The 17,127-nt window shown below is 36.8% G+C and overlaps 1 protein-coding gene across 5 annotated transcripts in view; it reads left to right on the forward strand.

The window, feature by feature from the left end:
- Positions 1-17,127, forward strand: part of ARHGAP20 (Rho GTPase activating protein 20) — a 128,954-nt gene that overhangs the window by 81,195 nt on the left and 30,632 nt on the right. For 4 of the 5 annotated variants that reach the window (XM_086679165.1, XM_086679162.1, XM_086679164.1 and 1 more), the window contains exons 4-8: positions 5,832-5,981; positions 9,574-9,675; positions 11,979-12,020; positions 12,923-13,007; positions 15,891-15,968. In XM_086679165.1, coding sequence (XP_086535291.1) covers positions 5,832-5,981; positions 9,574-9,675; positions 11,979-12,020; positions 12,923-13,007; positions 15,891-15,968 — 457 coding nt within the window. The remainder of the gene's footprint in view (positions 1-5,831; positions 5,982-9,573; positions 9,676-11,978; positions 12,021-12,922; positions 13,008-15,890; positions 15,969-17,127) is intronic. The other variant, XM_086679163.1, reaches the window with a different exon arrangement.

Below are 17,127 nucleotides of genomic sequence, written 5' to 3' on the forward strand. Positions count from 1 at the left end.
ATCCTCTTAACAAATGTTTAAGTGTACAAGACAGTATTGTTAACTAATAGGCACAGTGTTGTATAGCAGATCTCTAGAATGTATTCATCTTGCATAATTGAAACTTTATACTTGTCAATTAGCAAAACTCTTCATTTTCTCTCTCCCCTCAGCCCTTGGCAACCAACATTCCTCTCTGATTCTATGGGTTTGACTATTTTATATACCTCATGTAAGTGGCATCACACAGTACTTGTACTTCTGTGACTGGTTTATTTCATTAGCATAATGTCCGCTAGGTTAATGCGCATTGTTGCATATTGCAGGATTTCCTTCTTTTTAAAGTCTGCTGAATAATATTCCATTGTATGTATATACCACATTTTCTTTATCCATTCATTTACCAGTGGACATTTAGGCTCTTTCCACACCTTGGCTATTGTAAATAGTGCAGCACTGAACATGAGTGTTAATATTTCTTCAACATCTTGATTTCACTTCTTTGATAAATACCTAGAAGTGGGATTTCTGGATCTGCTTTTATTTTTTTTTTGAGGAACCTCCATACTGTTTTCCATAGTGGCCGCGCTATTTTACATTCCCACCAACAATGCACAAGGGTTGGAGTGTCTCCGTGTCCTTACCGACACTCGTCTTTTTGTCGTTTTCGTTTGTTTTGTTTTTTTGGTTTCTTTTTTTTAAATAAAAGCCCTCCTGACCAGCAGTAGCTCAGGTCTTAACAAAATTAGTAACGTTGAAATCTTACCACATATTTTTTATGATGACAGAGCAATGAAACTCAAAATTAGCAAAGCTTAAAACATATTTTGAATACAAGTAATGCCTACAGATGTTGTTTTGGAAGTGGATTTGTTGTTATAGATAGCAATATAGCAGTATAGAGAAAGGAAAGTCTGTCCATGGAAGCCTCTGTATTAGGTCCATTTGAAGCTATGTGCTGTCAAATGAGGAACAAATCATTATTTTTTTAATGTACATTAGTTGCCGTTTCGTTACATAAAATGTATTGGATGGGTTCTGTATGCTAGATACTATAACAGAGTCACAAAGATCTTATTACATTTTCCTAACAATCCTGCAAGATAAGAGTTGTTTTAGGTCATAAATACTGAGACTCAGGGGGGTTTGTCCCAAAGTCATGTAACAGGAGTTGTGGTGGACTGGGATTTTAATCTAGGCCTTACTTCCAGTGGGTGGCCCTTTGTACTGTTCCCCATTTTACTCATTATGTGCATGGTTTTGTGCTCAGCCTGCAGAGAGATAAGCAAACAACAAAAACCTATTACAGTAATCCATTTCCTATACTTTAGGATCTTAGAGACTATTTACTTATAGCACGTATTCAGTTCTTGTGAAGGAAAGTATTTTCCTTCACCTTTTTTGGATGTTTTTTCCTCAACAATTATGATAATATTTAGAGTAGAAGACTTGTTTTCTTACCTTGTCAATTACTGTTCTGGTTATTGCTAATGTAGACATTATGTGGTTTTAGGTAACCTATATAGTGTTTTGCTGAAAAAATTTTTATATAGTTTCTTTACCACTAGAAAATTGCTGTTTTAAATATACTGCCAAATCTGTGCCCATCATCTACTTGTATAGCTGATTTTTTATTTTGATTGTCCCTTTCTCGCATAAGATATACACCATGTTTTTTCACCTACTGCTTTTGGGATACCTGTTTGTGTCTACCTAAATGTTTTTATTAAGTGACAAAATCTAGTAACAGTTGATTTAATTCTGTTTTTATTTAAGAGAGTCAATTCATGAAAGATTATTTTAAGTACTTTCTACATTTATTGAGGATATTAAAAAGTGTGAGTGATCGAAGTTAACTTGGGGCGAGGGGCATGAGCCCAAGACCCTTGCCATAGAGAGGACATACGGATTTGAGAAGATAATCATGATTTGTGAATACTGCCACCTTGCAGAAATTCTGACCACAATTTATCATTATATGGTCATTCTCGTAGATAACAATTGATATATTCACAGATCCTTCTTAATAAGAACTTAATACTTTTTCCTGAAATAAACGGCAACCAAGAAGAACCAGCCCCTGTAATACCAGATCTCTGCCACTTTTTACCCTGTGACAGAAGATGGGGTTATACCCTCAATCAATTCATTTGTTGAAATGATAGGAGTTACTTAGTGCTTAGTAAACAAATTCACTACCTCAAGTTCAATACTACTTCAGCTCATCTTCAGGCTCCATTTGGGAACTGCTTTCAGCCCTTAGGTTGATGCTGTAGAAATAAGTTCAGGTGGGGTAACTAGTTGACCAGCTGTTCCATATTTATTTATATTTATTTAGTGAAACTAAGTGATTTTAGTGAATGCAATAATACAAATCATTTTTAATTTTTGTACTTTTACTGGCTAAGGTATTTTATTCACTTTATGCTGAATGTTGACAATGTTTACCTAAAATTACCTTGAGTTTGTGGTCGTTCTTTTCCATACTCAATTAGAACAAGTATTAAAACTGAATGGGACCTTAGGGACTACTTTCATATTCCTTCAAAAGCTAAATAAAAAGCTATTTTTCTGATAGAATTATGGCTTTCCATCTTTTAAGACAGTGCTTAAAAACTTTAAAGTATTTAGAAGGAAGTTAATATTCCATTAATAACTATAGAGCAGCCATTTGGAATTTACTAAAAGGAAGTGACTAGGTACTTTGTACCTTCCTAAGCCATAGCTTTTCTCATATTAATTTCCTATATAAATAGGGAAATAATGATGTGTTCTATTTAGGTCACAAAGATGATGAGGAAAAAAATTTCTGATCATGTATTCATTATCAGTAGAATTATCATCAGATTCTTGTGGAATATACCATGTTCTCTACCCCAAAGCGTATTTAGTAAAACATCTCCATCTTAGACTGGAGGGGCATCTCCCTAGAATCCTGTGTATTTCAGCAGTTTACTGGCATTCCTTCTAGTACAAAGACTGGAGCATAGAAAAACAAGGACATACATTTCTCATCTTAATAAATTTGTAGTAAGGGACTACACTGTGGAAATAAAGAATTGCTTTTTGGGTTGTTACTTTGTAAATTTTATTAGAATAGTCTAATACTATTGGAAATTGAGAGTGAAAATTTTGAAGAAACACACTATGACCCCAGAACTATCCATCTTAATATAAAAATTTTATTTAATACAGGTTTTAAATATTTTGAAACTACTCCATTTATCTTTGCAGACATGAGTGGGTATGAGATTCCTCTCCACCTCTGTAGTGACAGTCCCATCAGAAAACCATGGAGGTACAGAGAGATAAAAAACAGGCTGAAGATAGAAAAGCTGAAGGGAACTTCATGGTAAAATACTTGCATCCAGATGCTTTATTTATAAGACTGACAACATCCAGGGCTTTTTATAAATACATAGTTAAGAGCATTAAATTAGCTAGGAAGTCAACACTGCTCAAGTTCAGATTCTAGCTACGCTAGTTAAGCTGTGTGACTTTTGGCAAGTTACTTAGCTAAATCTCTCCATAACTCCTTTTCCTTATCTGTAAACTGTCTGAGGATTAAACTAATAATATGTGTAAAGTGTTTACCACAATGACTGGATGGCAAATGGGAAATTCTCAGTAAATAATAGCTAGTAGAATGGAAGTGATTGTTTACACTTTTAGGCAACTTCTTATTTTTTGTATCAGAAGGTAGGTAATCTTGGCACTTTATTGATTTAGGGGAAAAAAATCATCGCAATGACTTTTCTTCAGGGCCGTAAATGTGAACAGCTCCCACCTGGTATCTGAAGTATCTGATATAGAGAGAGACCTGCATTAGAAAACACAAACTGTGTGACAAGAGATACGGAAACATACCTTTCTTTGAAAAACATGTGTACTTTCAGTTTTAGATTACCTAAATAGTCGCTCTCAAAAAATAATATTTTTTAAAAAGGAAATAAAATTTTATCTTCAGTGTCTGTTTGATTTTTAAAAATCCAGAGTTTTGGGGACTGCCTGGGTGGCTCGGTTGCTTAAGCGTCCGACTTCGGCTCAGGTCATGATCTCACGGTTCGTGAGTTCAAGCCCTGCGTCGGGCTCTGTGCTGACAGCTCAGAGCCTGGAGCCTGCTTCGGATTCTGTGTCTTCCTCTCTGTCTCTGCCCCACCCCCGCTCGCACTCTGTCTCTCAAAAATAAATAATTGTTAAAAAAAATTTTTTTAATCCAAAGATTTGTAGCAACGGGATGAAAAAAAATATTGAAATGAAATATAGAAAAACGCTATTATGCCACAAGGTGCTTTTCTGTTACACTTACAGTGAGTGTGCCCCACAGGAAGTATAAATGAAGCTTTGAATCTAGGTTATCCTTCATGCGTAGTTCCTGCAAGATCCTTTTTCATTTCATAAATCCGACTGAAGAGTTTTGGCTTTAAATATTCCATGGAGGAGTTTTAGGAATACTGCCATATGAAGTGTCTTTGATTTCATGTCAGTTTTTTTGTTTCCACAAATGGCTCTGAGTGATAGGAAGTGTCCAAGTTTCCCTAAGCATTCTCTTTATCTTTCCCAGTGCCTAAGTCTCAGGTCCATTATGAGCATGAAATCTGTGAATTTAGGTCAAGAGATAATGGTGGTTTCAATATTAGGTTCTAAGGAAGATTAGGTAGAAATTGTCAAAAAGTGATTTCAATGCTAACTTAAAGTAGATTATCTTCTGGGTCCTTGGAGATAAATATTAATTGTGTTAACTCCACTTAAGTGTAGTACTTCCTGCCTTTTTTTTTTTCTAGTTTAGTTAAGGGTCTGTTTTTAGCTAGAGTTTTTCAATTTTAGCCAGAATACAAGGGGAAATGATACGAACAAACTTTTAAGAAAGGAAATTTAGGGGCACCTGAGTGGTTCAGTTGGTTGAGTATCCAACTCTTGACTTCAGCTCCGTCCTTGATCCCAGGGTCGTGGAATCGAGCCCCATGTTGGGCTCTGCGCTGTGCATGGGGCTTGCTTGCGATTCTCTCTCTGTCTCCCCTGCTGCCTCTCTCCCCTGCTCATTCTCTTGCTCTCTAAAAGAAAAAAAATTTTTTTAATTTTTTAATGTTTATTCTTTTTTGAGAGACACAGAGCTTGAGTGAGAGAGGGTTAGATAGAGAGAGGGAGACAGAATCTAAAGCAGGTTCTAGGCTCTGAGCGGTCAGCACAGAGCCCAATACTGGGCTTGAACTCCAGAACCACGATATCATGACCTCAGCTGAAGTCAGACACCTAACTGACTGAGCCACCCAGGCATCCCAGAAAAAACATTTGTTTTAAAGAAATTTAACTAACCTTTGCTTGTAAAGACTAGAAAAACTGTAACCATTCAGTTGGAAATATGCTGAAAATTCCTCTAATTCCAGATTATAATTTTTATGTGCATCTCTCTCTCTTAAGGTGAAAATTTTATAAATATTTTAATAAGTAACGTGTATTTTAACCTTTTGTTCACTCAAATCTTTTTGGAAGTAAGGAAGTTATAAATAATAAGTGCATTAATTTTTTAGTACAGCAGTAAATTTAAAATTAGATTTTTGATCCAAATGTAATGCTCAACTTAGAAAAAAAATACAGATATTTTATGGCCGTTTGCTGCCCATAAATGCAGGCATAAGGACTAATACAACACAGGTTTCCAGAGCCTTTGGGGTCACAGGTAACCAGCCATCTTACAGTCTCCTGCTGTAGGCACTGAAGTTACAAACAGTGAATAAGACACTCTTTGCCTATGATTAGTGGAAACTGTCCTCTCGTCACAAGTACAGGAGCTCTCATAAAATTTAGGAAACAAAACAACAAGAAGTCCTGTGTGGTTTTTATCTTTCTAGATATAACAACAACTTTAAGATAAAAAATAAAATTAAATTAAGTGACATGTGGACAGCAAGCTGTGTGGACGAAGTGGGAGAAGGCAACACCAATGCCCTGAAATCGTTTGTCTTGGGCTGGCCCACGGTGAACTTCGTGGCCACTTTCAGGTAAGAACCATAGCGTCTGCTGTATTTACATGTTAAATGCAGTCAACTAGGTAATTTCTAGGATGAAAAAGAAAAAGTTAATCCAATTTTGTTCTATTGATTTTTCAAAGGGAAATATTTTATTCTGATTTATTCTGAAGTCATCTTTTGACATGCCCCCAGTAAAGACACTCATATGCCTTGTGTTTCTCCCCAAGAGCTTCTTATTAAAATATGTGGAGAGTAATGGTAAATAGTGAGAACACTGGAGTCCTCTATCTTGGTTTGACCAGTGATTTTTAGAGGGGCTCTGCTGAAAGACCTCGGGGCTGTGGGAGAGGAATAGAGGCTCACGCAGAGACCGCACTCTCCAACCTCCCCTTTGCTCGTGTTCAGGTATTGTTTTACATAGTGAGCTTTTGACTTGATCATTTCAACCCACTGAAATAGACTTTTACTGAAAAATTGTATAGAATCGTCCAGTTAAGCTTGAATAACTTTTATACTCCCAGATTTTCTAACGAAATAGTTTTTAATGATAGAAATAAAATTAATGTTGTGAAACAATGGGGGTACCTGAACTGTACAATCAGGTTCTGGTTTGGCATAGAGATGTGACAATCAAAAATGAATTCACGACCCAAGAAGTAAAAGTTAGTTTCCTAAGACTCACCCTGTGACTGGGATGGGGATGGAGAATGTATAAATAGAGAATCTTTGTACTCTTAACCCGAACGTGCCACATTGGCACTTCTCAGGTCCAGGTGAGCAAACCAAACCTCACACCTGTGATTTTGAACAGCTGCACCCTCACGTCCGGTATTTGTTTTACACTTAAAGAATTGGGCTCATCACATGCACATGTTTTTCTCTTGGTCTCTTCTCTCCCCTCTACCACCAGACACGTCAGGTATCATCCTAAAGCCAGATAACTCAAAATTTCCAAGCTGTTAATCTTCTAATAAAAAACAGGCATGTCATTAAGTTCTATTATGCATTATTGGCCTACCACAAGATTTTAAGAACTTACTTGGAAGAAACATGTGTATATCATTGTCTGCATATCTTCTTTTCCATGACAGATTTCTCTAGATAGTATCATTTTCCGTTGCCTAATCTCCTTGGAGTTACAAGTGAAAGGAAGGGATTTCTAGAGAGGGACAAGACTACATGAGGTCTTTAATTAAGAGGTTTTTATGAAACTTGTTATAAGAAGAAGTACAGATGTATAAACAAGTTTTACATATGTTGTATTCTTCAAAAAGTATAGTACCTTACCCAGAAAGATTAAGGTTAACATGACTAATGATATCATGTGCCCCTTGATAGAATGTGATGAGAAGAGCAGGTCACCGTTGTATTATCCTCGTCAAAACCCATAGTCCCAGTCCAAGCATGAGATGAACATCAAACAAGCCCAGATTGAAGGATATTCTGTAGGTTAAGCTGACCAGCACTCCTCCAGATTATCACAGCAAAAAACAAAAACAAACCAAAAAAAAACAAAACAGGAAAAGACCTAGAAACTGTCATAGACCAGTCACTAAGGAGATGTGATAACTAAATGCAATGTGTTATCCTGGTTTGGGTCCCAGAACAGAAAAAGGACATTAATGGAAAAACTGGTAAAATCTGAATAGTCAAGAACTTAGTTAATAGTAATGTACCAGTAATAGTTTCTTAGTTTGACAAGTGTGCCATGATAATATAAGAGGATAACTTTAGGAAACTGAAACTGGTGAGAGGTATACAAGGACCCTCTGTACTATCGTAGCAACTTTTCTGAAAGTCTAAACTTATTTCAAGTTTAAAATAGTATTTAAAATTTAAAAAAGTTGTGTTGACGAGTTTTGTCCCTGATACAGCAGACAGAGTGAGGTCTTAATAGACTGACCACCATACAGATAACAACTCTAAACTCTGAATAAAATACAGACAACAACCACCTAAAGGGTCTGGAAAGTGAACAAAAGTTGGCAGATTTTAGAGAGGAATTGAAACTTGGAAGGCGGCACCAGCATTGGGTGAGTTTCCTATGTTTAAGGCATTGGCCTAAGGGCAGGCTACAGTCATGTCATGGTGCAGGGCAACTAAACTGACAGAAACCCCCAGTCTTTCTGGCTGAACAACCAGAGTAAGAGCCTGAGTCAGCCACAGCCACAAGATCGTGAGGGAAGGAGTCTCAAAAAGGATGGTATCAGAGAAGGGAAGGCTCAAATATGCGGACAGACTCTACCTACCCAAGTCTCTGACTGATTGCTGAACCAACATGCATGGAAGAGACTCAAAACAGCTTGAATCTGAGGATCAAAGAATGGAACCAAGGTTCTGTTCACCACAAGTAAGATGGAATTTGCAGCTTCAGTCTAATCATGTTAGTTACCTATTAATAACAAAAACACCAATACTCTTTTGCAAATATAACAGCACTCAGAGTCTCTAAAACAAAATATTCATAATGTCTAGAATACAGTATAAAATTTCTTGACATACAAAGAATCAGAAAAGGGAAAAGATAACCAATAGAGGCCAATCCTGAGATGATCCTTATGTTGGAATTACCCAAAAAAAACTTTAAAGCAACTTTTATATTGTGCTCTCTAGGTAAAAGGAAAAAAGCCAAGTGAAATGAATGAAAAGATTTCTCAACAGCGAAAGAGAAAATATAAAAAAGAGCCAAATTAAAATTTTAGAACTGAAAACCGCAATATCTTAAATTAATAGTTACAGAACAGAAATAAAAGGGGAAAGAGTCCGTGAATTTGAGGATACATTGATACAAATTGTCCAATGTGCAGAACAGAGAAAACGAAGACATTTTTTAACGAAAAATGCACCAGAAACTTGTTAGAAAATACCAGAAGATATAACACACATGTAATTGGAACTCCGGAAAAGGAGAGAAGGGAAATGGGACTGAACAAATAGTTGAAGAAATAATGGTTTGGAAACATCCCAAATTTTGTGAAAGATACAAATGTACAGAATCATTGAACCCCAAACAGGAATAGGAAGGGAATTTCACTTAGTTATGTTATATAGACAAACTGCTATAAACCAAAGATGAGAGGAAATCTTAATAGCAGCCAGAGAAAAACAGCACATTACATTTAGGGGAGCAGTGATTTGCACCACTGTGGTTTTTTCATCAGAAACTTGGGCAATTTCAGAAGACAGTGGAATAGAAATGGAAAACTCTCAAACTAGAATACTATGTCCAGCAAAAATATCCTTCAGAAATGAAGGTAAAATAGAGATTTTTTTTAACTCTAAAAATTTATTCCAGCAGAACTTTGTTCCAAAAAAAAAAATGCTGACAGAAGTTTTCAGCCCAAAGTGAAATGATATTGGAGGGAAGCTTGGATCTTTAGGAAGGGTTGAAGAATGCCAGAAACGGTATATATCAAATAAATATTAAGAAAAATCTAGGTCATGATCAGTTTAAAATACCATCAGGCTAGCAGCTCAAGAAGCAGTGTCTCCTAGCCAGTCACTATAACGTCTGTAAAGAAATCAGAAGGTAAAGACTGATAGTTTTGAAATCAGTGAGGAATTCCCAGTTGTGTCAAGTTAGGGGAAGAGCCAACACTGAACTTTTCATGCTTTACCTTAGGAAACAGAGTACATCATCACATCTCAAAAAAGACCAGAAGGAATTTCCTATCTCTTGTACCCTGATCCTCAAACCTAGGATCTATATCTACCAGAAAAACAGGTACCGTGCCTTGATATTACAGATAACTACACAGTAATGAGAACATTATTCAAAAGACACAGGAAGTACTTAAATCTGACATGGATCTGTCAGAAGAATCAGAGGAAGAATATTTTAACTTAAGCACCTAGTATGGATCTCAGTCTATAAACTCAGGTAGTCAAGAAAAGCCTGTTTATTTATAGATCAAATTAAAACTCACCCTGAGCCTCCATTTGCCAGACTGTTAGGAAATCAAATTTTCTTCTTTACTGGAACCCTGTTTTCTTAGAGTAGAACCAGAATGCAGGAGGTTTCTGTGATGTCTTCCAAACAGATGAAAGGTTTTGACGTTTGGTCTGTTGTGGTCACTGCTGACATTATCTTTTTCTGTGCCCAGAGTTGTCCTTTACATTCAGAGATGCTCTGACTCCTTGCCGCGTGTGGGATGCAGCTGTTTTCACGGATATAAAAACTTAGGAACAGGCCTCCCCAGTTACTGCCAGCAGTCATTTCCTGTGGGGTCTTTCTCTTTCCTGAGGCACCTCAACCAAATAACATCCGGGTCCCTGTGCACTCTCAAGGATAACAGAGTCTGTCCCCTCCCAAACTTGAGAGGATCTGTCCAGGCTGCCCTGCCATTTCTCCTTCTCTAAGATATAATTCTTTTCTCCTCTTCTTGCTCTTATCACATGAGCTTAGGTGTTTGTGAAACTCTGAGATAACTTTGTTCTTATTTCTGTAGAAGTGCCAGAGATTAAAAATCACTGAAGAAAGAGAAGGTCTGAATTCTTACACAGGCTAGGTGAAGGGGAAAACACAGGAATACTATATAAATCAATCTCAGTGAGTTAACTTGCATACTTCATAAACTGTTCATTTTTGAAGTAATTCATGCTGTATATTCAAACAATGGAACGCAATACAGCAGTGAGAATGAATGTTCTAAGAACAGTAATATACCTAAGTCTCATAAACATAATGTGGAAGGAAAGAAGCCAGACACAAAATAGTACATATTGTTTGGTTACATTTATAATAGAGAAAACAAAACTATCCAGTTCTGTTAGAAGTTAGCCGCACACAGAGTCTTCCCGAGGTTTCGTAATCTGAATTTCAATCACACAGGTGTGTTCACTTTGTAAAAAATTTTCAAGCTGTACACTTAAGCATTATATAGTTTTTTCTGTGCCTTTCACGTCAATAAAAAATTAAAAGTTAACAAAAAATACCAAGTGTTTTAAAGGGGCAATTTTCTTTAACTGCTTTGAGAAAAGTTCACAGGTCTAAGGAAAACTCACCTGTTTTTCAACACAGTTTTTTGTAAATAAGTCTAAGATTTGACACAAATGAACATAGAAAATGTTCTGTTTAAGAAAGGTGAATACATCAAAAGGTTGTAAAGAATTGTGGGAGATGGAAATTGTATGGTCAGTGGTAAAAGAGATGTCATACACTTTCTGATAACTGATCTTAGGAGGTTGCGGGTGGAGAAAATTGCTAAGCAACAGAGTTAGAAACAAATTACAAATATTTGTTAAGTGTATTTTTCTGGAACAGAAGAACTAGGGTTTCCAAGTTTGTTAAGAAGATTAGAAATATGACTTTACAAGATAGTGAGTAACAAGACCATATAGAAACAAACATTGAATTATTTCTTAGCTTAAGAATTAAGCTAAGCAGTAACTTCAGAAAAATTATTAATAACGATTTAGTTGTAAACTAATTGATCTTAGAAGATTATAGTAATTAAGGATACGTTTTATGAGAACCAGTTTGCTAAATTATGCTGTTTACATGTATAAATACTTCTTTTCCTGACAGGAAACTGGTTTCTGGCCCAAGATATGTCCATCAATATGCCAAATTTCTCTTTAATTGAGCATACTTTATATTTGTGTAACAATTAAAGCTGCAAAAACACTCTGAGACAACTAGCCCCGTTTTACAGATGTGGAAACAAGCTTAGAGATGAGAAGTGATTTGCTCGTGATCAGATAGCTTGTGTATGTTTTTGACCAGCCAGGTGTTTGGATTCCAGATCAAATTAGACTTATACTTGCAAAAAAGCCATAAAGTGGAAAGTGGGCCTGTGTTGGATCTACTCAAGAGGTTTTAGTAAAACTGAACTCGACCGTACAGTTTTTCCTGGTGGGGATTTTCCGGCTGAGGACTCCCCAGAACGCAGCTCTGTCAGAGTTGTGGGAGTATGTGGCTGCCCCAGCGACAGGCCACTGATAGTTCGTCTGGAACAACAGTCTCAGATATGTTAGCATAAATGTGTTGTGTGTTTAATTTTTCTCTCCTATTTTCTTTGATTGCAGTTCTCCAGAACAAAAGGACAAATGGCTCTCTCTCCTTCAGAGGTATTGTTTCCATGTGCATAATTTTTAATCTTTAACTTGTAGTTAAAGGAATTAAATTCTTCTCCACAGAGATATACCCCAAGCTATTCCCCTTTTTCTTAGTAGAAATTATTCATTTGTCCTCAAAATAAACTATTGTGTGAACTGTACACCAGCTACTACTTACTGTAAATAATCTCTTCATTACATGTATTCCTTACTTCCTAGGAGGGAGAACTGAGGTCTGGTTAGATCATTCTAGACAGAAATTAGTCCATAATCTCTCGCATCTCCCGAGCCTACCATTTGGAGCTAACAGTTTCCTCAAAGCGTGTATTAAGTTTCCAAATACGGGGGGTTCTCTGAGCCTGAGAAATTGAGTTCTCAGAACTCAATTAGGATCTCCACCTTTGAGCATACAGACGAAAAATGGTCAACTTGAGGTTCATCTCTTATTTCTATAACCCTTCCCTCCCTTCTCCCCTCTCTGCCTTCCTAAGGGAAGATATACACTCAACAAGAGAGCTAAATGAGAATTAAAAGGCCACTGTCTTAGTTTGGTGCAGTAAGGTATTATATATGTTACTGTACTTGTCAGTAAGATTCCGGGCCTCTCCAGAGAAGGTAGGAAAACTTGGAAGATAAAACACCCAGAGGTGCCTAAACCTGACTGTGCTCCTCAAACCTCAAGTGAAATAGATCCCCCATTCGTTTTGTGCCTGTACCTAATGTCCTGAGAATTTTTTTTAATGATCTTTCAACCCATAATGCAATCAGATTCTGCCGAATCTTTCCATCTGTCTTTTAAAAAATAGCATATAAGTATACTGAAAATATTAGCAAAATAGATTGATTTTAAGATAAGCCATTAGCGAAATCCATCTGACTCAGTGTTGTTTTGGGTTGTCGTTGCTTTTGATTAGATACATCAATCTAGAGAAAGAGAAGGACTACCCGAAGACCATTCCCCTCAAAATCTTCGCCAAGGACGTTGGGAATTGTGCCTACGTAAGTGTTTCTAAGCCAGAAAATTAAATTCCAACTCCCTGCATAAAGCAGAGCACTGTGGATAAAACCAGAGACAGGCAAACAGACAGGCTATGTTTGTGCTATGGCAGGTAGGCATTTAGAAGTACCGTTGTGGGGAAAATGCATTTTTCTGGGTATATGTATGTCTTTGTATATGTGAAAAGTAAACCCTAGAGAAAGAGAAGCAAGAGAAATTCCTATTCGCAACAGTGTTTAACATTTACACTTGGAAAGAATATTGGTTGTCAGATGTCTCTTTCCTCCCTCTGACATTAATGTTTCTCTGGATCCTTTCAGTAGCAGCTGCAGCAGCTTGTAGTAAAGCCATTTCCACAAGGATGTATTTCCTATTAGTATTAAGCAATTTTTTCTAACCTGTCACTTCTTAAGTAGAAGGTGGTTTGAGTTTTTCATTCTCTGAGTTTTTAGGGATTGAATCCATTGGCTTAATAAATGTATGAGCTGGGAGAGATGACATTTTTAAGGGATCAGCATGTTCCTACCCCACAGTTTTTATCATATTGGTCAAATAAAAATTAAGTCTACTTATCCCTCGTTATTATGTAGAATTTGATGACTAAAAATAGAGAATAAATGCCAAGATGTTATCAACAACGAATAAAATGGACATTTGTGGATATTTTTATGACATTGTGCATTGCCATACTTCACAACAACTCTACATCACACTGGAAAAGGATGTAGTACAAGATAGTTATGCTTTGGCCAAAGGCCAATGTTATGCAAATGTTCTGACTTGAGTGCCAGATGTCACTGCTTGAGGGAAATACTCAAATTTTTAGGGTGTGAAACACAGAGATCTACTATAGCAAAGTAGCAAAAAACAAACAAAAACCCACCTTCTGCCGGTCTTGATTTAATTGTTGTGACAATTGGTTACATTCATGGAAAATCCCCTGCAATTTTTTTTTTTTAACATTTTCAGTATATGGAAAGCATGTATTTGACAAAGGACCAGAGTCCCACTCTTTTTTGGAAGAGAAGACAGGAGATGTCAGGTTGGGTGCTCTGTGTTTATCAGCGGTACCCTGGTTAACTCAACAATGATATGACACACTATCCTTTGCTCTCTGAAGTTGCTTCATGGCAAGAGTCTGCTCTCAGGGAGGCCCGGCTTCCAGAAAGAGTGATTGCCACCAAAATAGGCATGCGTGTATGGAAAACATTCTTTATCCTCGGCCTTTAGTTATACACAAACAGTCAGTGAATTCTGCTAACGTGGGGGGGGGAAAATCCACATTTTCATTTTTGTCTGGTTTTTTTATTTGTTTATTAGCCAGAGAGGACTGTCTGCCGAAATTCATTTGTTTTGTCTGCCACAAAGGCATGCAAGGGAAAACACACATCTTACAATTACTGGGTTTTTTTTTTATAATTACTGTTTTGAACATATGTCTAATATTAAGAAAAATCATTATCTTAGAAACCAGGTACATTGGGAGATAGTATTACGGGATAGATTGTTCACTTTACAAAAGACTTCATGAGAGAATTTCTTTAAAATTTAATTTAAGGATGGGTTTTTGGACTGAAAATTTTTAAAGGCAGATGCCGTTCATGAAATTATATCTCAAGTTAAAGCCCAGTTTGTAAAACATCTGTGCCACTCCGGTAGAAGACAGACACTGGGATTGGTGCTCAAAGCCCTGCCTGTTGGGTTCTCAGACACTTTTGCATAATCCTTGGAGTTACAAGGAGCACAATTTGAAATCAATTAGGAAACAACTTTAAGAGGCAGTTTGTCATGTTGAGTAATTGGCTCATAGCGAAAGAAAAACACTGTAATGGAAGGATAAGTGGTGAGTTGTCAGTGGATTTCACTTTAGCATTATTTTTATATCATTTTTATTTTTATGGGATTTTGTTTCCATTTATACTACTTATTTGTACCGTTTAAGCCCTATGGGGGACACAGCCCTCATTGCTGATTCGTCTGATAATTATAACACATAAATCCTATGTGCATAGTAAATATTTCTTTTTTGATAGCATAGCATTGTCCTATATTTAAGTGTCTTGGAATTCTATGAACTCTATATAGATATCTCAAAATCTTGTTAATCCCTTTTCTGTTTGCTGCAAACTTTCTTTCTAAAGTAGTAACTTCTAAATGTAATTTAGCACAGAGCTATCCCGGATATCCTCTTCAGTAGCAGAGTTGATAACAGAATTGAGCTTTGTGAAATTTTCAGTTCTAGACCCACTGGTTTTAAGGCCTCTGCAGATTCCAACATTGGAAATCCCAGTAGCCACAGTGTTTGACATATAGAAGGTGCTTCAAAGAATAGTGGTTTTAAAAATTCTAAACTTGAAATGTCTTTGTGTAGCCAGTTTTTATTCTGATTTTACCTCCACTTTTTGCTATGTGGAGAAAATGACAGCGGGACCCACACCGTGTCAAACCCGCACTGCGGAGCCCACGCTCAGGACACAGTTCGAAGTGGCGCAGCGCTCTCCCTTCTTCGTGACGGGTTGTGTGAGGAACGCGATGCGTCGACCAACCTCTCTAGGTCCTTTTTTGTGGCTGGGAGGGTAGTCCATCTACTCTCTCTCATATGTAGTTAATCTTTTTCTTTCTAATGTTTAAGGCCTTCTGTTTGGTGAGCCCCGTATTCCTTATATTAAGAGAAATAGGTGTTTTATCAAAAGCCATAATATATAATGGAATAAAAGTAAATGAATATGAAGGGTTTGTTTTCTACTTAAGTCATGTGCTTTACGCTGTCAACACTTGAAATCGAGAGATGCCTTTGGGTAATCATTTCACAGTACTTACTTGTTCACCTGATTTAATACCCTTTATAACTATATTTCTCATTTCTTTTTTTTTTTTTTCTGCAGTCCAAAACTATAACAGTAAGGAATTCAGATACAGCAAATGAAGTTATCAACATGTCACTACCAATGCTAGGGATAACTGTAAGTTACTCTCCTACATACTGTTAGTGAAAAGCAAACTTTTTATTCTTTAGGTTCATATAAATATTATCCCTTTCATCATAAGACAGCTGATTACTGGTAATACCGAATTCATGTTTTGTCCCCCCCAAAATGGAGGAAATAAGGACAGGAAAGCCTTACTATTAGATGCTCCTCTTATACTGCCGTTGTAAAACTTACCTGAGCTGGAAAGCATAGTAAGATTAGACTGTACTGTTAGAATGATAATAATATGTGTTTTTATCGTATATGCTGTATACATATTCAGTTGGGGAGTTTTCTTGGTATAAGATTCTAATGAGTAAGTTCTAACCTCCTTCACATGTACGTGTCTCTCTACGACTGTTCTTCTCTTCTCTTCTTTCCTGGTTCTTCTCCTCTACCTAATTATTCTATTATCCCAAGATTCCATCAGTCTTAGGATGGTGAATTCTGAAGGATTTGCTCTGTAGTAGAATTTATACATGAAGAACACATAGCTAGAATCAATTTTCACTGACTGCAGATCCAGAAGATGAGTTGGCTGGTACCTCTAATGAATTGGTAAATTGAAAACCAAGCTTTGAGAGGGGCGTTAAGGAGGACACTTGTTGGGATGAGCACTGCATGTTGTAGTAAGGGGATGAAGCCCTGACTTCTACTCCTGAAATCATTATTGCACTTTATTCTAACTAACTTGGATGTAAATTTAAATAAATAAATAAATAAATAAATAAATAAATAAATAAATAAATAAATAAATAACTTTTAAAAACAACATCAAGCTTTGAATCAGATCCTGGATTTAAAGAGCTTTAGTGTGCATCCCGCATCTCCCCTCCATTTTACTTTTAGCTTCTGCTTTTTTCTGTTTTGCGGGGCAAAGGTGAGTTTTTGAAATTTAATTAATGGAGAAGATTGGCGTGTTTGAGGATGAGGTAGGGAGAACACTGGAAAATCCTCGTCCTCTCCGCCCTGCCAGTGCATAGACCGCATACCGTGGGCCTTGTGTTAACGGGAGTGACTTTCAGAGGGACGGACACTAGAGGAAGCACTTGAACAACACCACTTCTTGAGTAAGATTGTCTACGAACATGAAAGCGCGGTGTTACTGTGCTGCAGCATGCCAAACGTCTTAGATGTGTCACAGTCTTCTAAG

This window comes from Puma concolor, chromosome D1, assembly GCF_028749965.1.
Source record: "Puma concolor isolate L17-30 chromosome D1, mPumCon1.1.hap2, whole genome shotgun sequence".
Taxonomy (NCBI): domain Eukaryota; kingdom Metazoa; phylum Chordata; class Mammalia; order Carnivora; family Felidae; genus Puma; species Puma concolor.